The sequence below is a fragment of the Rhinolophus ferrumequinum genome, chromosome 8 (genome assembly GCF_004115265.2).
Source record: "Rhinolophus ferrumequinum isolate MPI-CBG mRhiFer1 chromosome 8, mRhiFer1_v1.p, whole genome shotgun sequence".
Lineage (NCBI taxonomy): Eukaryota > Metazoa > Chordata > Mammalia > Chiroptera > Rhinolophidae > Rhinolophus > Rhinolophus ferrumequinum.
This window is the reverse complement of record NC_046291.1, coordinates 62,810,001-62,831,264: the sequence shown is the minus strand read 5'-3', so window position 1 is coordinate 62,831,264 and position 21,264 is coordinate 62,810,001. Positions and strand designations below refer to the sequence as shown.

Below are 21,264 nucleotides of genomic sequence, written 5' to 3'. Positions count from 1 at the left end.
GCCACGGCAGGCGTATACACAAGGTTAAAGTGACTAACCCCTCCTTGTACCTTCATCCTCCCCGTCCAGGTCCAATTTAGTGACAACACTGTACTTCTGTACATGTCATCCCCTCTGCCAACAATGCATATAGCTCCTTCTCATTTCACAGAACTAACGTCTATTTTTTTGTTCTTCCCACAACTACTTCAGGCATTTTAACATTTCTTATTTGAGCTTCCACATATTTATTATAGCATTTATTGTACTCTGTGACAATTACTTATTTAAAGTTGACCTCTCCCACATGAGTGTGAGTTTCTAGAGGTCAGAGGCACAAATTTATTCACCGGTTTCTTGATAGACCTATTCAATTCCCAGGAGTACAATCTGCCAAACACCTCAAGAAAGTTTTTAATGATTTTATCTTTCCCCTTCTCAGGCCTATATCAGTTCAAATTTCCTCCCACTGGCCTAAACATTGTTCTTATTTCCGACTGTAATAGTTATTATATGTCTCTAACGGACATAGTCTGTGTGCCTCAGCATAAATATTAGTTAAGCATTTCTGCATTTGCTGAATCTACAAATGCCACATAAAGATAGGTTAACATTTGTACTACTCATTAAACATATTCAATTGCCATTTTTCCCCTCTACTTTTCATATTTCACTCTGTGGACAAACATAATTGATGTCTTCTATTTTCAGTTATACAGATATCTTGTATCCAAAAGTGGAGTTCAATACATTTAATAATAATATTCAGGTGATATTTAGGAATTTTAAAATATGTAAAATATATTTCTCACATCTATTCTAACATTAATTTCTTAACAATTTTAATTGTCTACACTGTGATTTTATGTGCTTGGAAACAGACCTCCCCCCATATCAAAATTAAACAGACTTCTTATTATATGATAATTTTTCCTGAAACTAAAGTTTAAAGTGGAAATGACTTTAGGCCAAATGTGAAGATGTTGAAATTTGTGTAGTATTCTCTCTTCTAGACTTAGTATATTGTCTGAAAGAGCCATATAATTACCTAAGCCTCTTCTTGACAAATTAAGTTGTCATGCTTGATCCTACATCTAATTTCTATAATAATATATTTCATTTATATGTCAAATATCAGGATTTCACAATGGAACTTTCTGATTTTGTAAGATCAGTTCACAACAGACCTTTGACCTACCAGAGTTAAGTCTTACTAAACTTAACATAATATGAAAGGAATGTTAAAACATATTTTACATTAATATTGGTTAAATTTCAGGGCAATAACTTAGACTTTCCTAAAGATATAACTTGAGTATATTTTAGATTGATTATAAATAATTACAAGCAAATTAGTATGATTCCTCCCAATTTTTTTTGGCCTTCATCCCCTCCACACACCCCAATTTTCTAATGAAGAAATTCTTGAAATAAATGTGGATTGTTGGAATATAAGTTGTTTATCATAAAACATCTTTTAATCATCTTAATTAAAGTAATGGGATTTTCTGTATCAAAATATTACTAAAGTCTTAGTTAAGAAGTCATTTAAATTTCATTTCAAAGTTGAAACATTTTGATAGCAAATGCATTAAATATAGAATATCCCGAATAGCTCAAAATACAGAATAAAAATGTTTAAATCAGTTTTTTTACTCACATAAAAATATTATTTTAGGGAATCTAAAAGAATACATTAAAGTATTTCTAGAAGTCTATAGCATAATAACAAATGCATGAAATACATTTATTCTATTTTAGAATTATAGGAGTTTAAAAATCAAACAATGAATGTGGTAGAATGACCTGCTATTGTAAAGTTTTACAACTTATTGCAAAACAGGCCATTTTTAAGAGACCATATTGCAAAGATGCCCATGTTTTTTGCATTTTACGATTCTACTGGGTCTCTTAGGTGTTTGTTCTGGGCATAATTAGGAGAATACATTTCTTTTGACAGCAACTTGTACTTAAAATTTCAAAGACATAAATGTAATTTAAGAGACACAGGCTTACCTCAGGGTGCAAGAAGAATAAAAGTGTAAACAAGATTAATAATACAAGCCATTTATAGAAGACAAATATAAAGAATAAAAATGATACCGTTTTATGGTCATATATTGAGCATGAGTAGAACAATTTTTTTTAAAGACGCCTTTTTTTACATTTAAAATATTATGAAAGTTAAGTTTAAACAAATGAAAAAGTTATGAATCACATGACTGAAGAAACGCTTATATTTTATGTTTTTGATAAAAATTTTATTTTATTTATATTATATTTTATCAGTATAAAATAATAGTTAAAAAGAATAAAATCTAGCAGTTATCATAGTTTCATAAAATCCACCATAAGCATTACACAAGTCTGTACTTACTTTAAGTATCTTTAAATACTATATAAAATAGCTACTGTTATACAAATACCTCCTAAATTAAAATCAAAATTGTTAATAATTCTTAAATCAGATAGATTTTAATATACCTAAATTAAATTGATAAAAATTCTTTCCAAGATCTGCTTTCTTACATGACATTTAATATTTTATTATACAGTTAATATAAAATATGTTTACATTTGTTTTTAAATAATTATACAAATACAATATATAAGTGTAAGTAAATATGTATGTACATATTATGTATATTCTAACTACAATACGTTAAGTGTAAGTATGTCATATTAGTACACTTACTATGTTTTAAACTGAAAAACGGGTTTGCTTCAACAAAACTGTCTATACGTGCAATTCTACTTTTTATTTTTATTTTTCACTCAGTAATGATTAGTATAAATATAGGATTATAAAACATCCTCATGACTTGAATCATGGGGAGGTATACATATTTTCTGCTTTCAAATTGTTTACTAGATGACTTCCAAAACCTGAACTACTCTCTTGTATTTTATGGGTTTGTCCCTAAAGTGCTGACACAGTCATTCTGTGAGAGATGCATGTTTAACAACCTTTTGTAGTTTACTGATCCCTGGGGAGACATCCAAAAGACTCTGCTACGATTACTATGGTTGATTATTCAGTTAATATGAGTAAAGTGATTAAAAATGTGTGACTGGCACACTTTTAAGTTGTTATAATGAAACAGGAGATTTTGAGCTATTTTGTCACGTTGCTTAAACCAACCTAAGGTCCAGTGATTAGTAATAATGAAAGCATATGTATTTCATATTACTTGAATTACACTTGGAAATAAGCCTTTTCTATTCATGAGGATAAATACTATTCTTTCTTACATTGTTAGGAAAATATTTATGAACTATGATGATATACTAATGACCTTTTAAAGTTAATATAGTAAGTTAGGTAATTCCCATATGTCTGAATATTCTTACTAATTATAGATTTTTATAAAGGAAAAACTATAGAAATCACATTTCTAAATAAAAGAACCAATACAAGTTGGGATTAATTACTTTTATTGAAAAATATAGAGTTAATATTATATCAAAAAGTGAGATCAGCATAGTGTACATAAAGAAATACATAAAGTGGTGTTTGTGTTACACCGTGTTTCTCCAAAAATACGACCGAGCCGGAGCCTCAGCTCTAATGCGTCCTTTAGAGCAAAAATTAATATAAGACCCGGTCTTATTTTAATATAAGACCGGGTATAATATAGTATAATATAATATAATATAATATAATATAATATAATATAGTATAATACCAGGTCTTATTTTACTATAAGACCGGGTCTATAATATAATATAATATAATATAATATAATATAATATAATATAATATAATATAATACTGGGTCTTATATTAATTTTTGCTCCAAAAGATGCATTAGAGCTGATTGTCCAGGTAGGTCTTATTTTCGGGGAAACACGGTATTATATGAAGAGAATTATATGAAAAGATAATGATGAACTCATTCCTTAATTATTTTGTTTATCCTCAATTTGTTTTCTTAGCACATTTAATGGCCACTATCATCTTAACTCATTCGTTCGTTCATTAAACTTCAATTTTCAAAGCACCTACTATATACTTGGCTTTAATCAAGGAACTGGGAATACAATGGTAGACAGACAGACAAGATTCCTGTCTTCATAGACCTTACACTGTGGGAGGAGATAGACCATAAACAGGTATAAAATAAATAAGATGATGAAATGGACTTCCAGAGACGTGGCATAAGAAAAGGCAAAATTAGTTGTTCTGGGAAGGCCTCTTTGACAAGCTAACATTTGATCTATGACTGAACAACAAATAAGAACCACAAAGACCTTTCGTTTAGGAAAAATAAAAAGACAAAAATGACTACAATGCAGTACATAAGGGACAAATTGTCTGAGGTAAAGCAGGAGCAGTAGACAGAGGTCAGAGCCTATGGGACTGGTATGTCATAGAGAGGAATATAGATTTTATTATAATTACAATGAGAAGCCACTGCATAGTGTTAAGATATAATCTGGTTTACTTCCTGAAAAGATCACTCTGGCTGTTCTATGGATAATGCATAGGAGTGCTGAGGAAAGCAAAAAAGAATACAGGGAGCCAGGTTCTTTAAATTTTCATGCTTTAAGTTATTTCTTCATGTATATAGGCACATATTTACTTTTCCTTTTTTTGGTTTTACATTTTGGCATGGTTGATTTGACATTGCTTTCCTAATTACTTACGCTTCATGTGGCAGCCCTATCAAAAACTTGTATTTCTCCAATACAGGTGGGTTAATTTTCTTTTAGTTCCTTCTCACTTTACCTGATACTTGTTTTTATACTTCTAAGTACTCTAGATGAAGGGTGAGTATTCTTTATGCTACTCATGTGTCTTTTTTCTGAGAATGAAGGCAGCTAGGAGAGGGAGAACTGTACCTGGTTTCTCTTATCCCTTTCCAAATTTTATTATAAACACTGTACCTGATTCACTTTTTCTCGTCAAAGGTATATCCTTTTCCCATGAAAGGTATTCTTGGTCTTCGATGGATTCTTAGAAGATTTAATTTTAATTATCTTCATTTATCCTGTGGCTGCTACCTTCCACTCAATCCAGATCTTACCCACCTCTCTTCAGTAGCTTTTCCCACTCTCCTCCCAGGCTATAGGGGCAAACATGATAAGCCAATGAAAGGATCATGTTTTTCAGACCTTTTGGGTACCTCTTAACACTCTTTTACATAATCTTATTCTTACTATGCTCTTGAGTCTCCCTCTCAACTAAATCTTAGTATGTCTGGAGATAATGTCCTAGTTTATTTTCATTATTCTCCCTTCTTTTGCTTTCCTCCCCCCCACCAGGAAAAATCAGAATGACAAGCCGTGATTGTTTCTACTTCTGTTGGTAAGAAACACACTTGGTAGGGAAAAATGTGTCTCTTGAGGGACCGCCCAGATCTCTTTCCTGAGTTGCTCCCATAGTTGCTTCCTCAGATTCCATCTCTCCAGATTGGAGGAAATTAGGTTGAGCTTTTAGGATTTTAATTAAACTCTTTCCCTAATCTCCCCACCACCATATTGCTTTCAGAAGGTAATAGAGATACCATGTTTTCCCGAAAATAAGACCTAGTCGACCAACAGCTCTAATGCGGCTTTTGGAGCAAAAATCAATATAAAACCTGGTCTTATTTTAATATAAGACTGGGTGATATGATATGATATGATATGATATGATATGATATATGATATGATGATATGATATATGATATGATACCGGGTCTAATATTAATTTTTGCTCCAAAAGACGCATTAGAGCTGATGGTCCGGCTAGGTCTTATTTTCGGGGAAACACAGTAGCAACCATGCCAATTCCTGGAATTTGTTACCTCCCTCTTTCCCTACCTGTCCTTTATCAGAGATAATCGTTATAAATCCCTGCGTACATTCCATTATTGTGTTAGGTATAGAGGGTGTCAATGCGCCTGGATAATTAACAAGGTGGGGGGGAAGACAGTAGGAAAAACGTTAGGGCAAAACTTCCATAAACTTTACTAAAGACTGCTTAGAAGAGATTGAGAGGGTAATCTATGTTAGTAGTTCCCAATTCTGGCTACGCATCTTGCTAGGCCCACTCCAAATGGCAAACATGCAGTACTAAGCAACTGTAAGCACTATGTGGTGCCAGGCATTGTCCCAAGAATTTGATACACACACATTCACACCCACTGAATCATGAGAACAACTCCTATGAGATAGGAATTAGTACCATCTCCACTTCATAGATGAAACATTGAATCACAGAGAGGTTAAATACCTTGCGCAAAGTTATATAGCTGAAAAGTACTGAAACCAGAATTCAAACCTAGAGAACTTGGTTCTAAAGTCCAGGTTCCTAAATAATACACACACTGTCTCTACATATCGGAGACCTATAATGGTAGTTGAAGCCAGAGCGAGGCTAAAATACTGAAACACAGGTCTCTCAACTTCTAGATCAAACTGTGTCTTTTTCATTAATTCTCATTTCCTAAATGTTTATCTCACTTGATCATCTCCTGATCCTAGGAGGCAGGCATCATCATCTCAATTTTAAAGAATAGCCTGAAGAGGTAAAGCGAGTTGGTCCAGAGCCAGCAAGGGAATCTGAGTCTCTCAAACTCCAAAGCTCTAGTTATCACGGCTATACCTCTATTCGACTTTTTTAATGCAGAACATATTCCTTTTTAACCTTTAACTGATTTCTATTAAATGCCAAATAAACTCATTTTGACTTATTTCAGTAATTTTCTTATTCTGAATTATGTATTAAAAGTCTATTTTAAGGAACAACTTAGGCCTAATTTTATACATAGAATGCTAAAGATAATTGAGAGGGCAGAAGTCCATGGTTGGGTTGACTAGCATTTGAATTAGGACACGTAGGACTTGTGTAGGCATGCTGTAATAGCAATTTTGTGAAACTCTGGTTACAGTAATAAATAGCTAATTTTATCAAAACTAATGCCATTTTCTATATTAAAAAAAGACAATTAGAATCTCAGCCAAAATAATTCACACGTACATTCAAATCCTTCCTGCATTCTTTTATGTTCTAACAGTTATATCACTAACCTTTGGTTTGCTTATGAAAGCCTATAAATCATGATAAACCCATACTCTAAAAAGTATATATTTAGAAATGCCAATGCTTTAGGAAACAATATTAATTTATAACAAGGTAATATTTTTCTAGAAACATATACTTACTTCTGCTTTCTTACGAGCTTCCATAGCTTTCATAAGCATCATGTGTTGTCGCCTTCTCTCTCGTTCCTATTAAGCCAGATAAAATTAGGAAAATAACTCAACCATTGTTAATTTTCATAGTTTGACTTTCAAATGGAAAAACAAAACAAAACAAAACAAAACTCAGTATAGCATGTTTAGCATTTATAGACAAGTCACAGTAAATACTAAATATAAGACAAGAATGGCCAGTCTGTGCATGTTTTAGTTCAGGTTTAGAAAGCAAATACAAGAACAATCAAAAGCAAAAGGATAAAGCAATGAACATGGAGACAGTGTAAACAGAAGCATACAAGATTTACTTATGGTCAGTTGTGATGCTCCTTCAAAAGCTGGCAGAACAAAAAGCATAATGGTTGGCTGGAACAGGTCAGTTACCTTACATCTGCTATTAGACAAACCACAAATATGTACTATAGCCAATTAAACTAAAGGTTGTGTTGTTGTTCAATTTTTAGATCAGGCAGAAATTGATTTATAACCACTAACTCATGGTTTTAGAATTAGTTATTTTTATTTCAAGTACACTATCATTTTGTAAATCCAATAAGCCACCAACAAATTAGAAAGTTATTTTAAAGCTTTAATACTAATTTAATCTGGCCGTGGTTCATATACCAACACCAATGAAATGGGATATTCCTTTGTACTGATGTCTGCCACTTGATGCGCTATGTAAAGCCATAAAAGCTGCACCATGGGCTTAGTAAGTGGAACATAAAAGTCACTGTATGACAATAAGGTAGGCACTAGATTACTTTGATAATCTCATTTTCTTTTAAGATAAAAAAAATCAGTTATGTTATTTAATCAATTCTTTTTGTTTAAATATGTGTGGTCCCCCCAAAGGGATATTTCTAAAATTTGTCTATAAAATCAGAATATATTTCATATTCTCTCATCAAACTAACTCAAAATTCCCATTGTTTTCAATGGAAGTTTTGTGTCTAGAATGATGGGAGAGTATGGGTCATAATTGTCTCAAATTGTATAGTAATCTAACTTTCATTGTGACATCAGTAATGTAAATTTAGACAGCAGCCTTACACAAGGCTTGCACCATTCAATTAAAAATCTTGGAGATGTACCATACTTCTTTATAGACAAACAAGCAGATGTATGCAATGCACTGTGCTGTAAAGCCATGCAGCAGTATGTAATATGACAGCAGCCAGTGCTACACTTTATGCATTGCTATGACAACCATATCACAACCAAATCACAATGCGGTGTTAGATGTACAAAAATAAACATACCCATACCATATCTAGTCTATGCCTCTCCAACTCCTGGTAGAAAGAGTTGGCACAACATTATGAAACAGAAATCACAGAGTCATGAAACCAAATTTTAACCCCCCCAAAAGACACCAAAACCAAAGCAAGGCAATCAACTGTAAGATGAAGGAAAAACTTAAGCAGGGATTATATTGGAAATTTTAAAGAAAATATTTTGAAGATTTTCCCCAAAACAGACTTAAGAAAAATTATAAAATGCAAATTTCAACAATGATATAACTATGTGTATACAGACCTGATGCTTCAGAAGCACAGCTTGTTGTCTTCTCATTTCTTTTTCCTTCAAAATAAGAAACTTTTAATACATGATTTTTAGGGAAGATTTAGAACATGCTATATAAAATTTCATTTTCTGAGATTCTATAGTCTTCCATTAGGTTGCATCATATGAAATTGCAAGTATTCAATCATTTTTTTACTTGTAAAATGGTAATTTCATATGGTTCTACCTAATACATAAAAACTGTATTATAGGAGCAAGGACCTTTATTTATTCAGTAGCCATTTAAACTTAAAATTCAGTGACCTCAAAGCACATTTCAATGGCACATTCACTGAACTGACTAGCTACATGGTCAGAGCATGTTAGATACAACGGGCACATATATTTTATTTTATTATTTTAATACATTATGGTACAGCCCTCAAATCTAGTTGATTAGAACTCTCTCTACTCTGAATATAAATTCCCAAATATACTCTATAATAAACAGCACCTGCATCATTTCCATATACCACATATAAATGTGACAAGAGACAATGGAATCAATTTGGGATTTCTATGTTCGCCTATGATTTACTGCACCATCCCAAGGGGGTGGGGCTTAATGCAAACAATTCTATGAATGTCACCAATTCAATACTTGTATAAAAGTAAGATATAGATGAAATTAATATTTAAGGCAGTCATGAAAAGGGGTAGCAATCTAAAGAACAAAGTAACAGAGTCTGTATAGAAAAAGTAACAGACAGTTCTCTGGTTGTATAAGATATATTGTGGTGGCCACAGGATCACTCAGTTGCCCTGTTTCAGTAATCAGTTATGAAAAACATAGAAGATAAGGAGTGGAACATGTGTGTGTGTACGGTGCAGGGGTCCAATTCTCTTACACTTCATGCCAGAAAAATCAAAACCAAAACAACCCAAAACAACCTGTGAAGTTACAATAATTATAAATGGTTAATTTTATTATTGGTAAATAACAGTTGATAAAGAGGATTTTCATTTCTGCAGCCTTTTCACTTTTTATAGTTAAAACAGTTGCCAGACATTGACAAAGGGAAAGTTATACTTTAAGGAGAGAATCAGATTTGGGACACAATTTGAAACATAAACATAAATGACACAAAATAGCTTTCTTTGGGGAGATCATTCTTATCCAGCAAAGCTAGATACAGGTATCATGCAATAGTTTGCATTTCTGATTTGATGCCTGCTATTTAAAGAGCTCAAAGCATCACATAAATACCTATATAATGAAATTATACACACACACACACACACACACACACACACACACTATGCATACAATAAAAGTACACATTATACACATGTTGTATCTGTGCTAAACATTTCTTCAGATAGTCATTTTTGAGGAGAGCTACCTTTTTTCATGTAATTTTTTTTTCATACAGTTTTTATTTTTGAAAAACAGAAACTCTCATTCTCATCTAAACTAACCTTTATTCGTTTCTCGGCCTCCAATAATTTGGCATTTGCCGCTTCTTCCTTCTTTTTCTTTTTAGCCTGTGCATGCAAAACAGGTCTCAAAGTCATGCAATAGCACCACTACAACTTCAAACAATCTCAGACTTGAAAATGGAGCTACATGCCTCACAAGGTACAAAACTATATGTAACATATATGCAGACAATAACAGATTCTCCCCCAGTTAACATTATATTCAACATACTAATTTCATTTCCAATATATACATTAACATTAAGATATAAAAAAGCTCTTAAATTGATGAGTATGTCAGCTTTTCTTGTCTTAATACTGTTTAAAGTCTGAATAATTGAGTTTGTTATTTTACTTTAAAACAATCACAGAGGAAAAGAGTCTATGTCATGTATTAAATTTTTCTGATTTTGAAAAGTAAAATATGCTCACAGGAAAAAATTTAGAACACAGGATATATTTTAACTGATAAATAAAAGTTATTTAAAGAATAAATTAGTAACATTTAAAAATTTGCACATGTCCACTTTGAAATTTCTTTAATATTTGAAATTTGAGATATAGAAGGCCATCAGTAACATTTAAATGAAACATTATATCTGATTTTCCCTAGCTGTATATTGTGGTTAAATTCAATATTTTTTTAATAGAATGAAAACTTATAATCTTTCAAGAAGCATATTTTGAATATCAAGATTATGCTATCAAATTTGAGCTTCATAATCTTAAGTCATGCATTATCTAGTAGCTGCATAACTATCTAGTAGTTATTCTCAATTTACTTTAAGGTAGGAATATTTTCTATTAGGGGTTAAATTAATTTGAAATGGGAAAGGAAATGTGTATCTTGCTAGAAGGAGGAAACCTGTAACATAGAAAACCTCAGCTATATGGAGCCCTCAGGGAATAAATTGTTCTATAGAACAATAGTTTCCCGAATAAGGGACAGGTTGTAATAATTTTAACCATTAAAAGTTTATTTTCACTATTTTAAATAGAAATAATTTGGAGACATATGCCTGCTTAGACACAGTACATTAAACAAAATTTGGCTTTTTCTTGATGACTTGGGACAATTATTCTGAACATCAACTATCATACTGCACAGTTTGATAGAGTAATGCCTTTCAACTACTCAGGTGTTGAAAACTGCTTACTATTCAGCTAAAAGGTTAGACTGTCGCTAGGCTTTTGAACTCCTATATGCTGGTTGCAGTTTTTTTTTATATTTTCCCTTGCTGCCTTTTGGCTATTACTTTTGCTGATGCTAACTATGTCTCCTGGCCCTATTCCATCAGCTTGCAGAAACCAGAAACCAGAAAACCAAGCTGGCTAAATTGGTTCCACATCTAAAATTTACTTTTACTTTTGTAATGTTTTATTTCTCAATTAAAAGTAAATATCTGACTAATGACTTTTCTAAAAGTAAAGAACATGAGTTTTAGCATATGATCTTTATGACAACCATACTGGCTATCCAGAGGTTTTTCCTTCTTTTTTCTCTTTTGTCTTACTTCCAGGGTTTTCACTGTTAGGATTAGATGAGCCTGTTAAATAAGGTTAAGACAAGGTCTTACTCTATGCTTTATGTTTAAAGAGACTCTCTGATGGGCATATTAATTTGTATGAGTGAGAGAACTTATAGATAAAATTTTTATTTTTGCAGACATTATATGACTATATTGCTAATTATATCAAATTTAAGAATTCTACCTCTAGAATTTGCTGGGCTCGAAGTTCTTTTTCCATTCTGATTTGTTGTATTCTCTTAATTTTTTCCTGCAGGAAAAATGATAACTTAAGATAGTAAAATGAAATAAATATCCAGGTGAAAAGCATTTAAGTGGAATCACATAACAGAATTACCAAAGGTTACCCATGGTGGGTGTAAAATTTAATTACTTAGTTTAACATTAAATGTATGTTAATGTCAAGTCAATGTAATTTTATAAATTGTTTCTCAAAACAATTTATAAAATACAAATGCTAAATAAGCATATAGAATTCAAGTAAACCAAACTGATTAAACTCATTTAATCTGTGGATCTTTATAAATATTTTCAATTACAAATAATTATAGAACAGTATAGTAGAAAAAATCATGTATCAGGAATCAGAAAACCTAAGTCTAGTCCTGAGTTACTGTCATTCATTGCATGATCTTGAGCAAATAATACCTACTCTTGTATGAAATAGAGAGAGGTGCTCGCCCTTTCTCAGAATGTCATGATTAAATTAAAATGCTTTAAAAAAGCATACAGTGCCACACAATTTTAATAGATGATTAACAACTATTTCCACAGTATAATTTCTTATTTCACATGGTAAATAACATGATGACATTGTTTTTTAACTACTACCATAAGCCAAATTCAGAAATAATCTGTAACACTATTTAAAAATGGATTAGAGAACATTATGTTAAGTGAAATAAGTCAGACAGAGAAAGACAAATACAATATGATCTCACTTATATGTGGAATATAAAGAAGAGAATAAGTGAATGAACTAATCAGAAACAGTTTCGGAGAAATAGAGGAAAAACTGAGGGTTGCTATATGGGGGTGGGGTGGGGGATAAGAAGGAAGGTGAGGGGATTAGAAAGCACACTCAGTAACCACAAGATGGCCACGGGGATACGAAAGTCAATTTGGGGAATGTAATCAATAATGTTGTAAAGATTTTGTAGTGTATCCGATGGACCCTTGTCTCATGAGGGAGACCACCTCAGGGATGATGTAGATGCCTGATCACTGCACTGTACACCTGAAGCTGAAGCTGAACAATAATGAATGTCAACTATAATTTTATATATATATATATATATTTTATACATATATACATATATATACATATGTATATACTTATAAGAAGTGGAGTACAGCATTATGAACAGAGGCAGTGGAAATGTAATGGCTGTGTGCGATGTCAGAGGGGTAGTGGATGGGGGAGGGGGGTTGACACAGTTTGAGGGATATAAATAATAAATGTCTATGTATTACTTTGTTTTGTGCACCTGAAACTAATAAAAAAAAATTGTAAAAAAATGGATTAATTACAATAACATTCTAGAGAATGATTCATATGACATAACTGGCAGTCACATTGTCTAAATTTAATGTAGTATTGTTTTAGAATTTAGTGATCATCAAAATTTTAGTAAGAACTTTACACTTTCATTATTAAAAATGATCTCATTCTATAAGCACATTGCTAATAATTTCATGTTTATAAACCCCTTTGAAGGTCACGAATAGGCACTGATGAGAATAAATACATAGCTTTAAAAAAAACTCAATCTTTCTACTTGCAAATTCTTTTTGTGCTAGGATTTCCAGAGCCAACACATTTTATAATGCTATATATTACAATGCCCACTCCAATTACCAGATGCCAGTTTACCTTTTGAAGTTATACTTTAATATGTTTTTAAACATTTCATTTTTGCACACTGATGTTATTGATTCCCCATAGAAGTCTACCACAGGATAACGAGACTTCTGGAATTACTGCTATTTTAGAAGACTGATCACATTCTATGATTCTGCTGTTGGTGATCCTTTCTTGACTTTGAATATTAATTATACCTTGCCAAAAATAAAAACCCAAGTGTGTCTTTTGTTTCATTTTCAAGTCTTAGAGAAGATTGGACTTGATCCGTATTTGAAGCATTTATTTAGATGAGAACTTGAGACCTAAGTAAAACATACTCTTGATTTATTTTTTCTGCTTTTGTCAATCATTAGGTTATAAGGTGTTATGATCTCATGTCAGCAAAGTCATTGAGTGCTCTCTTATGCAGAGATAGATATGAAATCTTGGGCTGAGTACACTCAGGCTAGAGCTTTATCTAAACTGTCCAAGTGATTTATATACACATGTACATATATTTGGTAGTGCTGTCATGAGCATTAACAGGGAGAAACATTAGTAATAATAAATGATTATAATATAATAATTGAGTACCTAACCACTGAACTGGACACTTTACATAAAATATCTTACTGATTACGAACAACAACAACATAGAAGTTAAAATTATCTTCTTTTTTACACAAGAGAAAATTGAAGTTCCTAGAGAGTAAATATTTTGTCTAAAGTCAAATAATAAGCACAGAGCCATGGTCAGATTCCAATGCCTTTGCTCCTTTTGCTTCATAATAGTGCTTCTGCAAGCTTCCAGAAAATTGGCTTGAGGACTATCTAGTGACATTTTTGGCCTGCTGGGTAGAAAATAACCCAGAGGATGAGAAGCACATGCTATTATTTTATTCTAGATCTAATGCTGACTTTAAAATAGGCATTATATAACTGACTATGTGAGTAGACCTATGTTATACTTTGATTCATTTTGTTGTCAATAAGGAATAAGACTATGGTATTCTAAAAATAGTCAGATAAATATCTTGATGAATATCAAAAATCAGATCATTTGTGTTAATGTTTCTGGAAACTTGAGACCCCAGTGCTTTTCTGAGGAGCAAGCAGCAAAGACTATGTATATGTAGGTTGTACACTTCAAGACTTTATGACAACAAAGCTGAATTTAAAGTGCTGATGGGAGTTGATGAGTCTCTAGCCATTAGGAACCAGGATAAGCATTAAAAAAAAGCGGAACTAGGATAAGCAATAAAAAAAAGCTTAACAGAAACACTACTATTTCACTTTAAAATAAGATATGAACTTATTTTTACATATATATGTAATACATAGAAAATATTTGCATTTTAATAAAGGCATTCATTAGACTACAAACTTATAAGTCAATCCTATAGTGTCTTTAACAGTGATAATTAACAGACTAATGAAGGATTTCAAGCTTATAATTGGCTACTTCAAATTACTGTAGAAGTATATCATAGTTTGGTATTTTATATCTATCTTTTAAAAAGTGAGCATTTGCTTTCTGCCAGGCACTGTGGTAGGCACTTGACATGCATTATCTCATTTAATCTTCAGATGATGCAGTTATTTTCTTTTACAGAGGAAATAGATTTAGAGGTTAAGTAATTCATCTAAGGTCACAAAATTCTTAAGTAGGCTGCCTGACTATCTAAATTCTGAATCCCAATTCTATTACTATATCAACTTTCTCTAATTATACTGCATTGGTCAATTTTGGAAGGAACCTTAGAGATAACCACATCATACTCAACCCAAGTCAATTATTTAAGAAAGATTTATATAATAGCATAATTGACTTCACTTCATACTCAGAAATAATTTCTTGCTGTTTAAAATTTTTTAAACAATAGTAAGTAGTTTTCCCCAATTTCCTTTTTCCTTTCTGCTTTCATGGTTACATGAGTGTGTGGATATGGGAGAGCAGTTCACATATTCCCATCTTAAATGAAGTTGAATATTTTACCACGTAACACTTTACCTTTAAGAATTTAAAAATTACTTCATCTCCTGATACTTAATTTTGAAAACCACATATGAAAGGGATATACAGATATACAACAGAATGCTAGATTTACTGAAATAGCGCTTTCTTCATTTTTTGCAATTTTCAATTTAATTTTTAACTCTGAAAGCATTCAGAAGCAATGGTGGAAAACCTTATTCTATATAACATGAATTTATTTGTTTACTAGTATTATACAGACTTTAGAGCAAGCTTTTGTTAATAATATTTTATCTTTTAAGCACTATCCTTCATTACTGATGCATTAAAAGTTTGATAGTTGTTCAAGATGTCAACTTACAATCAAAGTTTATAAGGATATTAAAAGTACTTACACAAATTTATGTTTAGTAATCATTTCCTTAAAAACGTGGAAGTAGAAGGTTTGGTTTAAAAATGAGGTGAATTTTAACTAATGGAAAATGAAAACTTTCTAAATAAGATACTTAATATTAATGTCATCTAGTTATTTCAAATCAAAATGAAAATAATGTATATATATAAATAGATCTCGAAAATACCTGTATTGTAAAAATCAGTTCCGATGTGTAAACTTACCTGTTGTTTCATAATCTTTATCTGTTCTTTTTGCTTTCGCTTTTCCTCAGCAGCCATTATTGCTATGATGAAAAACCAAAGCACACACATCATCAGAAAAGGAATGAAGAAGAGAAGCCTTTTATAAATTAACCAATACTCACTCTTCGAGTTTATGTATCATTTAAATCACCCACCTTGTTGTTTTTTGGCTTCTTTGGCAACCCGAGCCTGTTCCTGCTTTTGAAGTTTCCTCAAAAGCTTTATTTGTGCTGCTTGCCTGGCTATCTCTGAAAAACAAAAAATTTCAAGGAATATAATTAACCACTTAACACAATTGCTAATCTAAAAACAACCTAAAAACTGTGTGAAACTGGTATCATCATGAAGGATACAATTTTTAAGAAAATTGCCTGAGGTTAGATACCAAGTAGGAGAATGGTTGGCAGAAAACATCCTGTTCATTTTCCCCAGACATTGCCAAACTATTTCATCAAATATGATTCCATAGACACAAAGTACCCCAAAATAGTACTTTTCTTAATTCTCATCACAGAGGCTAATTTAGGCACATTTTTTCCCACACTTTGTGTAATCTCCACTTGGTAGGAAAGTAGCTGCTAATATGTAAAAAAATAATTTGGCTGGAGTCTTAAAAATAACAAAATACACAAAAAAAGAAAAAATAAATAAAACAGACACAAAGCCCCCTACACTTAATATTTCAATTAGACATATAAGTGGTGAAGTTTCTGAATCCAGTGGAATTTGTATTTATGAAGGAGATGGTCTAACTCTAAATAAAAAGAGTAGAGAATGCTAATGAATTTGAAGGACAACTTGGTTCTCATAATTTTTAAGGACAAATATATGAGTGGGATAGACTGACATAATTAATTGTCACTGTTCTTTATTCATCCCTCTACCTATGTCATTTGTAACGTGACTTTGCAGCTCCTTTCATCAAGAAGTGGAATATATTTTCTTGTCCCATGATTCTGAGCTCCTCCATGTGATCTTCTTTGGCCAATAGGATACTAGCAGTTGTGATGTAAGATAAGTTTGACAATGTATTTGTATTCTACTTTTACTTCTGTGTCTTGCCCTTGACTATGAGAACATGTTTGGGCTAGGCTGATGGGGGTTGAGACAGATGGAGCCAGCTGACCCTGCATGTGAACAAGCCCAGCCAAGATCAGCAAAGCTGCCTAACTTACCTCCAGCTAATTCCATCTACACAAGTAATCAATGCTCAGTGTTGTACACTTTCTGAAGTTCTGTGGATAGTTGTTTCCCAACATTATTGTGGCAACAGGTAATTGACACAGAAAGCATATAATGGCATGCCTTCTCTGTGAGTAAACTTGGTCAGAATATTTCTAACTACAAAAGTAATATATACTACCACTCATAAAATCATTTCAGAAAATACCACTTTACATTGTTTTAAGCTTTATAGAAGATGTAGAGTTTTAAGAAACCTATATATTATATTCATCAATGATGAATATGATTGGGTAATACCTAAATCACTTGAGATCTACTAATACTTTATTGAACTGTTGTATTAAATTTACATAATTTTATTTAATCTTCCTAACAATCTTATGAGCTAGGCAACATTATGCCCAGCTTATAAGTGAAATAAATAAAGTTCATGGAAATAAAATAGCAGAGTCAAGACATAAACCCAGGTCTTCCTGACTCCACAGTCTATATACTACTACTTCTAGAAACCTTAAAGAACATTTGAACACCTTGAGATTTTAGATAAGAACTTAACCCTATTTCCTTGTAACAGCAGAGGTGAAGTTGGTTACTATAACTGATTTTCTATCATCAAGACTTAAAAAAAAGGGGAGGGGATATAAAAGAGTCTAATTTTATGTTGTACACTGGAAGTGTTAATGAAAGATGAAAGGGAAGATGATGCTAAAGGATATCTCTAATCTTCCAATAATTTTCAATATTACGGGGCTATAAGTATCATCAAAAATTTCTGAGCTACATATAAAGGATCTCCTGTTCACTGAATACTCTGGGAAATAAACTGGCCCGCAGTATCAGCAACCTCAGATAATAATACACGGGAAGAATACTGTTCTCGTTTATGATACTAAGAGATAAACATTTAACATTTAAGAATTGAAAGTTTTCACTGCATTCTGTTATAAAGACCTAAATATGTCTTAAAATGTAAAGATGTGTTCAGTCGTTAAAACAATGTTTCCTGAAAATATTGCTTAAGTATGCCCTTAGTTCCAAGCTAAACTGATGCTCTCTAACAGAAGTTTGGCTTAGGAAATTCTATACTATACATAGGTGAATATTCATGCATTAATATATCAGTCAATTTCTAGCCTCACAGAAATACACAGTAATTTTTTTTTAAACCCTTAGGACAGAAAAACATTAAAAAAGCTCAACTCATATCTTTCACTTTACAATTTTCATTAATCACTAAAAATTTATATACGTTAAATTTTACATTATGACCAGTAGGAAATGTGAAAAAACGTTTAAAAAAATTAGGAACACTATGGAGAAAGGAGAATGAGTTAGAGATATAGAAAATTCACTAAGGCTCTAAGGAATAAAATGCTCCTAATTATCTTCTTATTTATTTGCTTTATGGTTGCTGAAAACATTATCTATTAAAATTAATTTTTAAGTATTAATTCGAAAAATATCTCTTATGGTTTAAGAAATTACTTGTCTGCTTAAGTTTCAACGATGAAAGATTATTTTTGAAATAAAGTTTATTTCCAAGTAGAATTAGGGATAATTTGGATATTCCATATTTCTTTTATTGTAAGATGCGTTTTTAGATATGTCTAAAATCAGAAAGTGACAATGGACAGCACTTTTCTTTTTTAGAGGTACATCTTAAAATAATGGTGCATTGTATAAACTACAGCATCTCAGATTCTATATGAGATGAATAGGTGCTACTTGCTATCTTAGAAACTTTGAGATATTAATGGTATTGATCAATTAGCAAGCAGGTTAATATATTTAGGTTGAAAGTGTTTTTCATATTCAAACCTTGTCAGACTTTTATCTGTATTCTCTGAGAAAGTAGCTCTCATTTCATAATGCTTAGATGTACATTCAATGTTTGCACTTATTTTAACTGTTCTGAACCTTTCTTCAAATTATGTCCAATATTTCTGTCTAGGTGAGTCCTAGCAAGATAATAATATATAACAGAAACTTTTAGAATACCCTCAGATAACCACCCCAAAAATTGTAAATGTAGAAGTCTTTTAGAAATAAAAGGGGTTATAAAGTAATTTGTTCCTACTTTCTTTCCTTCCCAAGAAAAATCATTCATACAACACCCCACATACTCATAATTAGCAATAATTACTTACTGACTGTTAAATATTTAATATTTATATACATGTTGAGAAAGAACATATGTATACAAGAAGCTCAAAGGTAACAAAATTTGCAAAATGCAACCTAATACAACAAAGGAGAACTATGTAATAGAATACAAACCAATTTGAAATCTAAAGGGAGAACAACCATTGGGTAAAAGTTGAATGATTAACTTCTATTATGATAAAATAAAATTTAGTTAATTTTGCGAATACTGAGTTGCCATTTTGGACTCTAAGTATTAATATTGATATTAGAAATGAAAAACATGCATGAAGAACCCATGCTTTGGGTACAAGTTAATTTTAAGTTAATTTTAAGTTTGCTTTCGTATTTTATGCAAACAATGCACATTCCCTACTATGATATGTTCTTCAGAAGAGTCAGTGGTTTATTCACAATACTAATTATAAAATTTTATCATATACAGCTTTATCTGTTAATATACAGTATTAACTTTTTGAAAACCTTCACTAGTTAACTACTTAGGAGAAATGAGTCTTAATAGAAACCAAATAAAATAACATAAAAAATGTTTAACTAACATACTAAGACTGAGAAAAACTTAGACGACATTACATTTTATGCCAAGCAATAAACTACATGCCGTTGGTGGAAGTATGAAGTGGTGTGACCTTTTTAGAGATAATATTGCCTACTATTTACCAATACTGAAAATGCACATATCCTTTGATTCAGAGATTCTAACTCTAGGATTTTATACTATAGATAGCTATACCTACAGAAGGATGTGAAGATATGTGTAATATTAGGTGATGCAAAAGTAATTGCGGTTTTTGCAATTATTTTTAATCTTTTAAACCACAATTCCTTTTGCACCAACCTAATACATATGTATTGCAGCATTGTTTGTGATAGCAGAGATCAGGAAATAGCTTACACAGTCGTCACAAAAAAACTGATTAAATGAAGTATGGTAAAGCAGTAAATGCCATCACTTATTACTATTCGTCCATTAAAAAGCATAAGGTGTATTTACAAGCCCTGATACAGAAAGATTTCAAGATAAATTAAGTGGAAAGAAAATAAGCTGAATAGTATGTGCACTATAAGACCATTTATTTTAGAAATAAAAAGGATATATATTACAACATATTATATATTCATATTTATGCATATATTATATATGTGAATGTTCTGTGTGTGTGTGTCTACACATTTCTAGACAAATGAATAAAAACCTGTTAATGATTTCACTTATAAGTGCCTTTTATTTTAAAGTGAATACGAATTAGTGTCTTTTAAAGGATTCTCGTCTATGAGTTTTTGTTGTGCATATTTATTTTATAACAAAAACAAAGCAGCTACAAAGAAGTCAATATGATGGTATTTACAAAAAAATAGATGTAAGTCAGGCTTTTCCTCCAGAAAAAAAGCCATGAGAAATAGTAGTAAAACCCTGTTAGTCTTTTATGTCAATTTTTATAATTAAAACTTTATTTTACACTGATATGTTTATATATATGCTTGTAAATACAACACACAGTACATATATTGATATATATTCAGACAGCCTGAAGAGGCTTCACATTTGTTACTTGTAACTCAAATTCAGAGCAGAAATTTTTTATTTTAGTTAGCTTTCTCTGTGTCGGACATAGCAAGGGAACTTCATGTTGATAATTTATGTATAATTTTAATTCATAAATACATTAGAGGTTATTATGAGGTTATTTGTGCTTGATAAGTAATTCTTTTTGTTGATCTTAAATACATTTTGATTTAAATCTATTAGTTGGGCATTTTGAAAATTTATGTAATATATCCAG

The 21,264-nt window shown here is 31.4% G+C and overlaps 1 protein-coding gene across 23 annotated transcripts in view; it reads right to left on the bottom strand.

Annotated features, from left to right (window-relative positions):
• The window catches only part of BAZ2B (bromodomain adjacent to zinc finger domain 2B), a 245,977-nt gene that overhangs the window by 51,459 nt on the left and 173,254 nt on the right, over positions 1 to 21,264 (bottom strand). For 13 of the 23 annotated variants that reach the window (XM_033112763.1, XM_033112772.1, XM_033112770.1 and 10 more), the window contains 7 exons: positions 16,288 to 16,380; positions 16,112 to 16,173; positions 11,860 to 11,925; positions 10,147 to 10,212; positions 8,701 to 8,745; positions 8,424 to 8,456; positions 7,129 to 7,194 (listed from right to left, as the gene is read on the bottom strand). In XM_033112763.1, coding sequence (XP_032968654.1) covers positions 7,129 to 7,194; positions 8,424 to 8,456; positions 8,701 to 8,745; positions 10,147 to 10,212; positions 11,860 to 11,925; positions 16,112 to 16,173; positions 16,288 to 16,380 — 431 coding nt within the window. The remainder of the gene's footprint in view (positions 1 to 7,128; positions 7,195 to 8,423; positions 8,457 to 8,700; positions 8,746 to 10,146; positions 10,213 to 11,859; positions 11,926 to 16,111; positions 16,174 to 16,287; positions 16,381 to 21,264) is intronic. The other 10 variants (XM_033112767.1, XM_033112773.1, XM_033112779.1 and 7 more) reach the window with 2 other exon arrangements.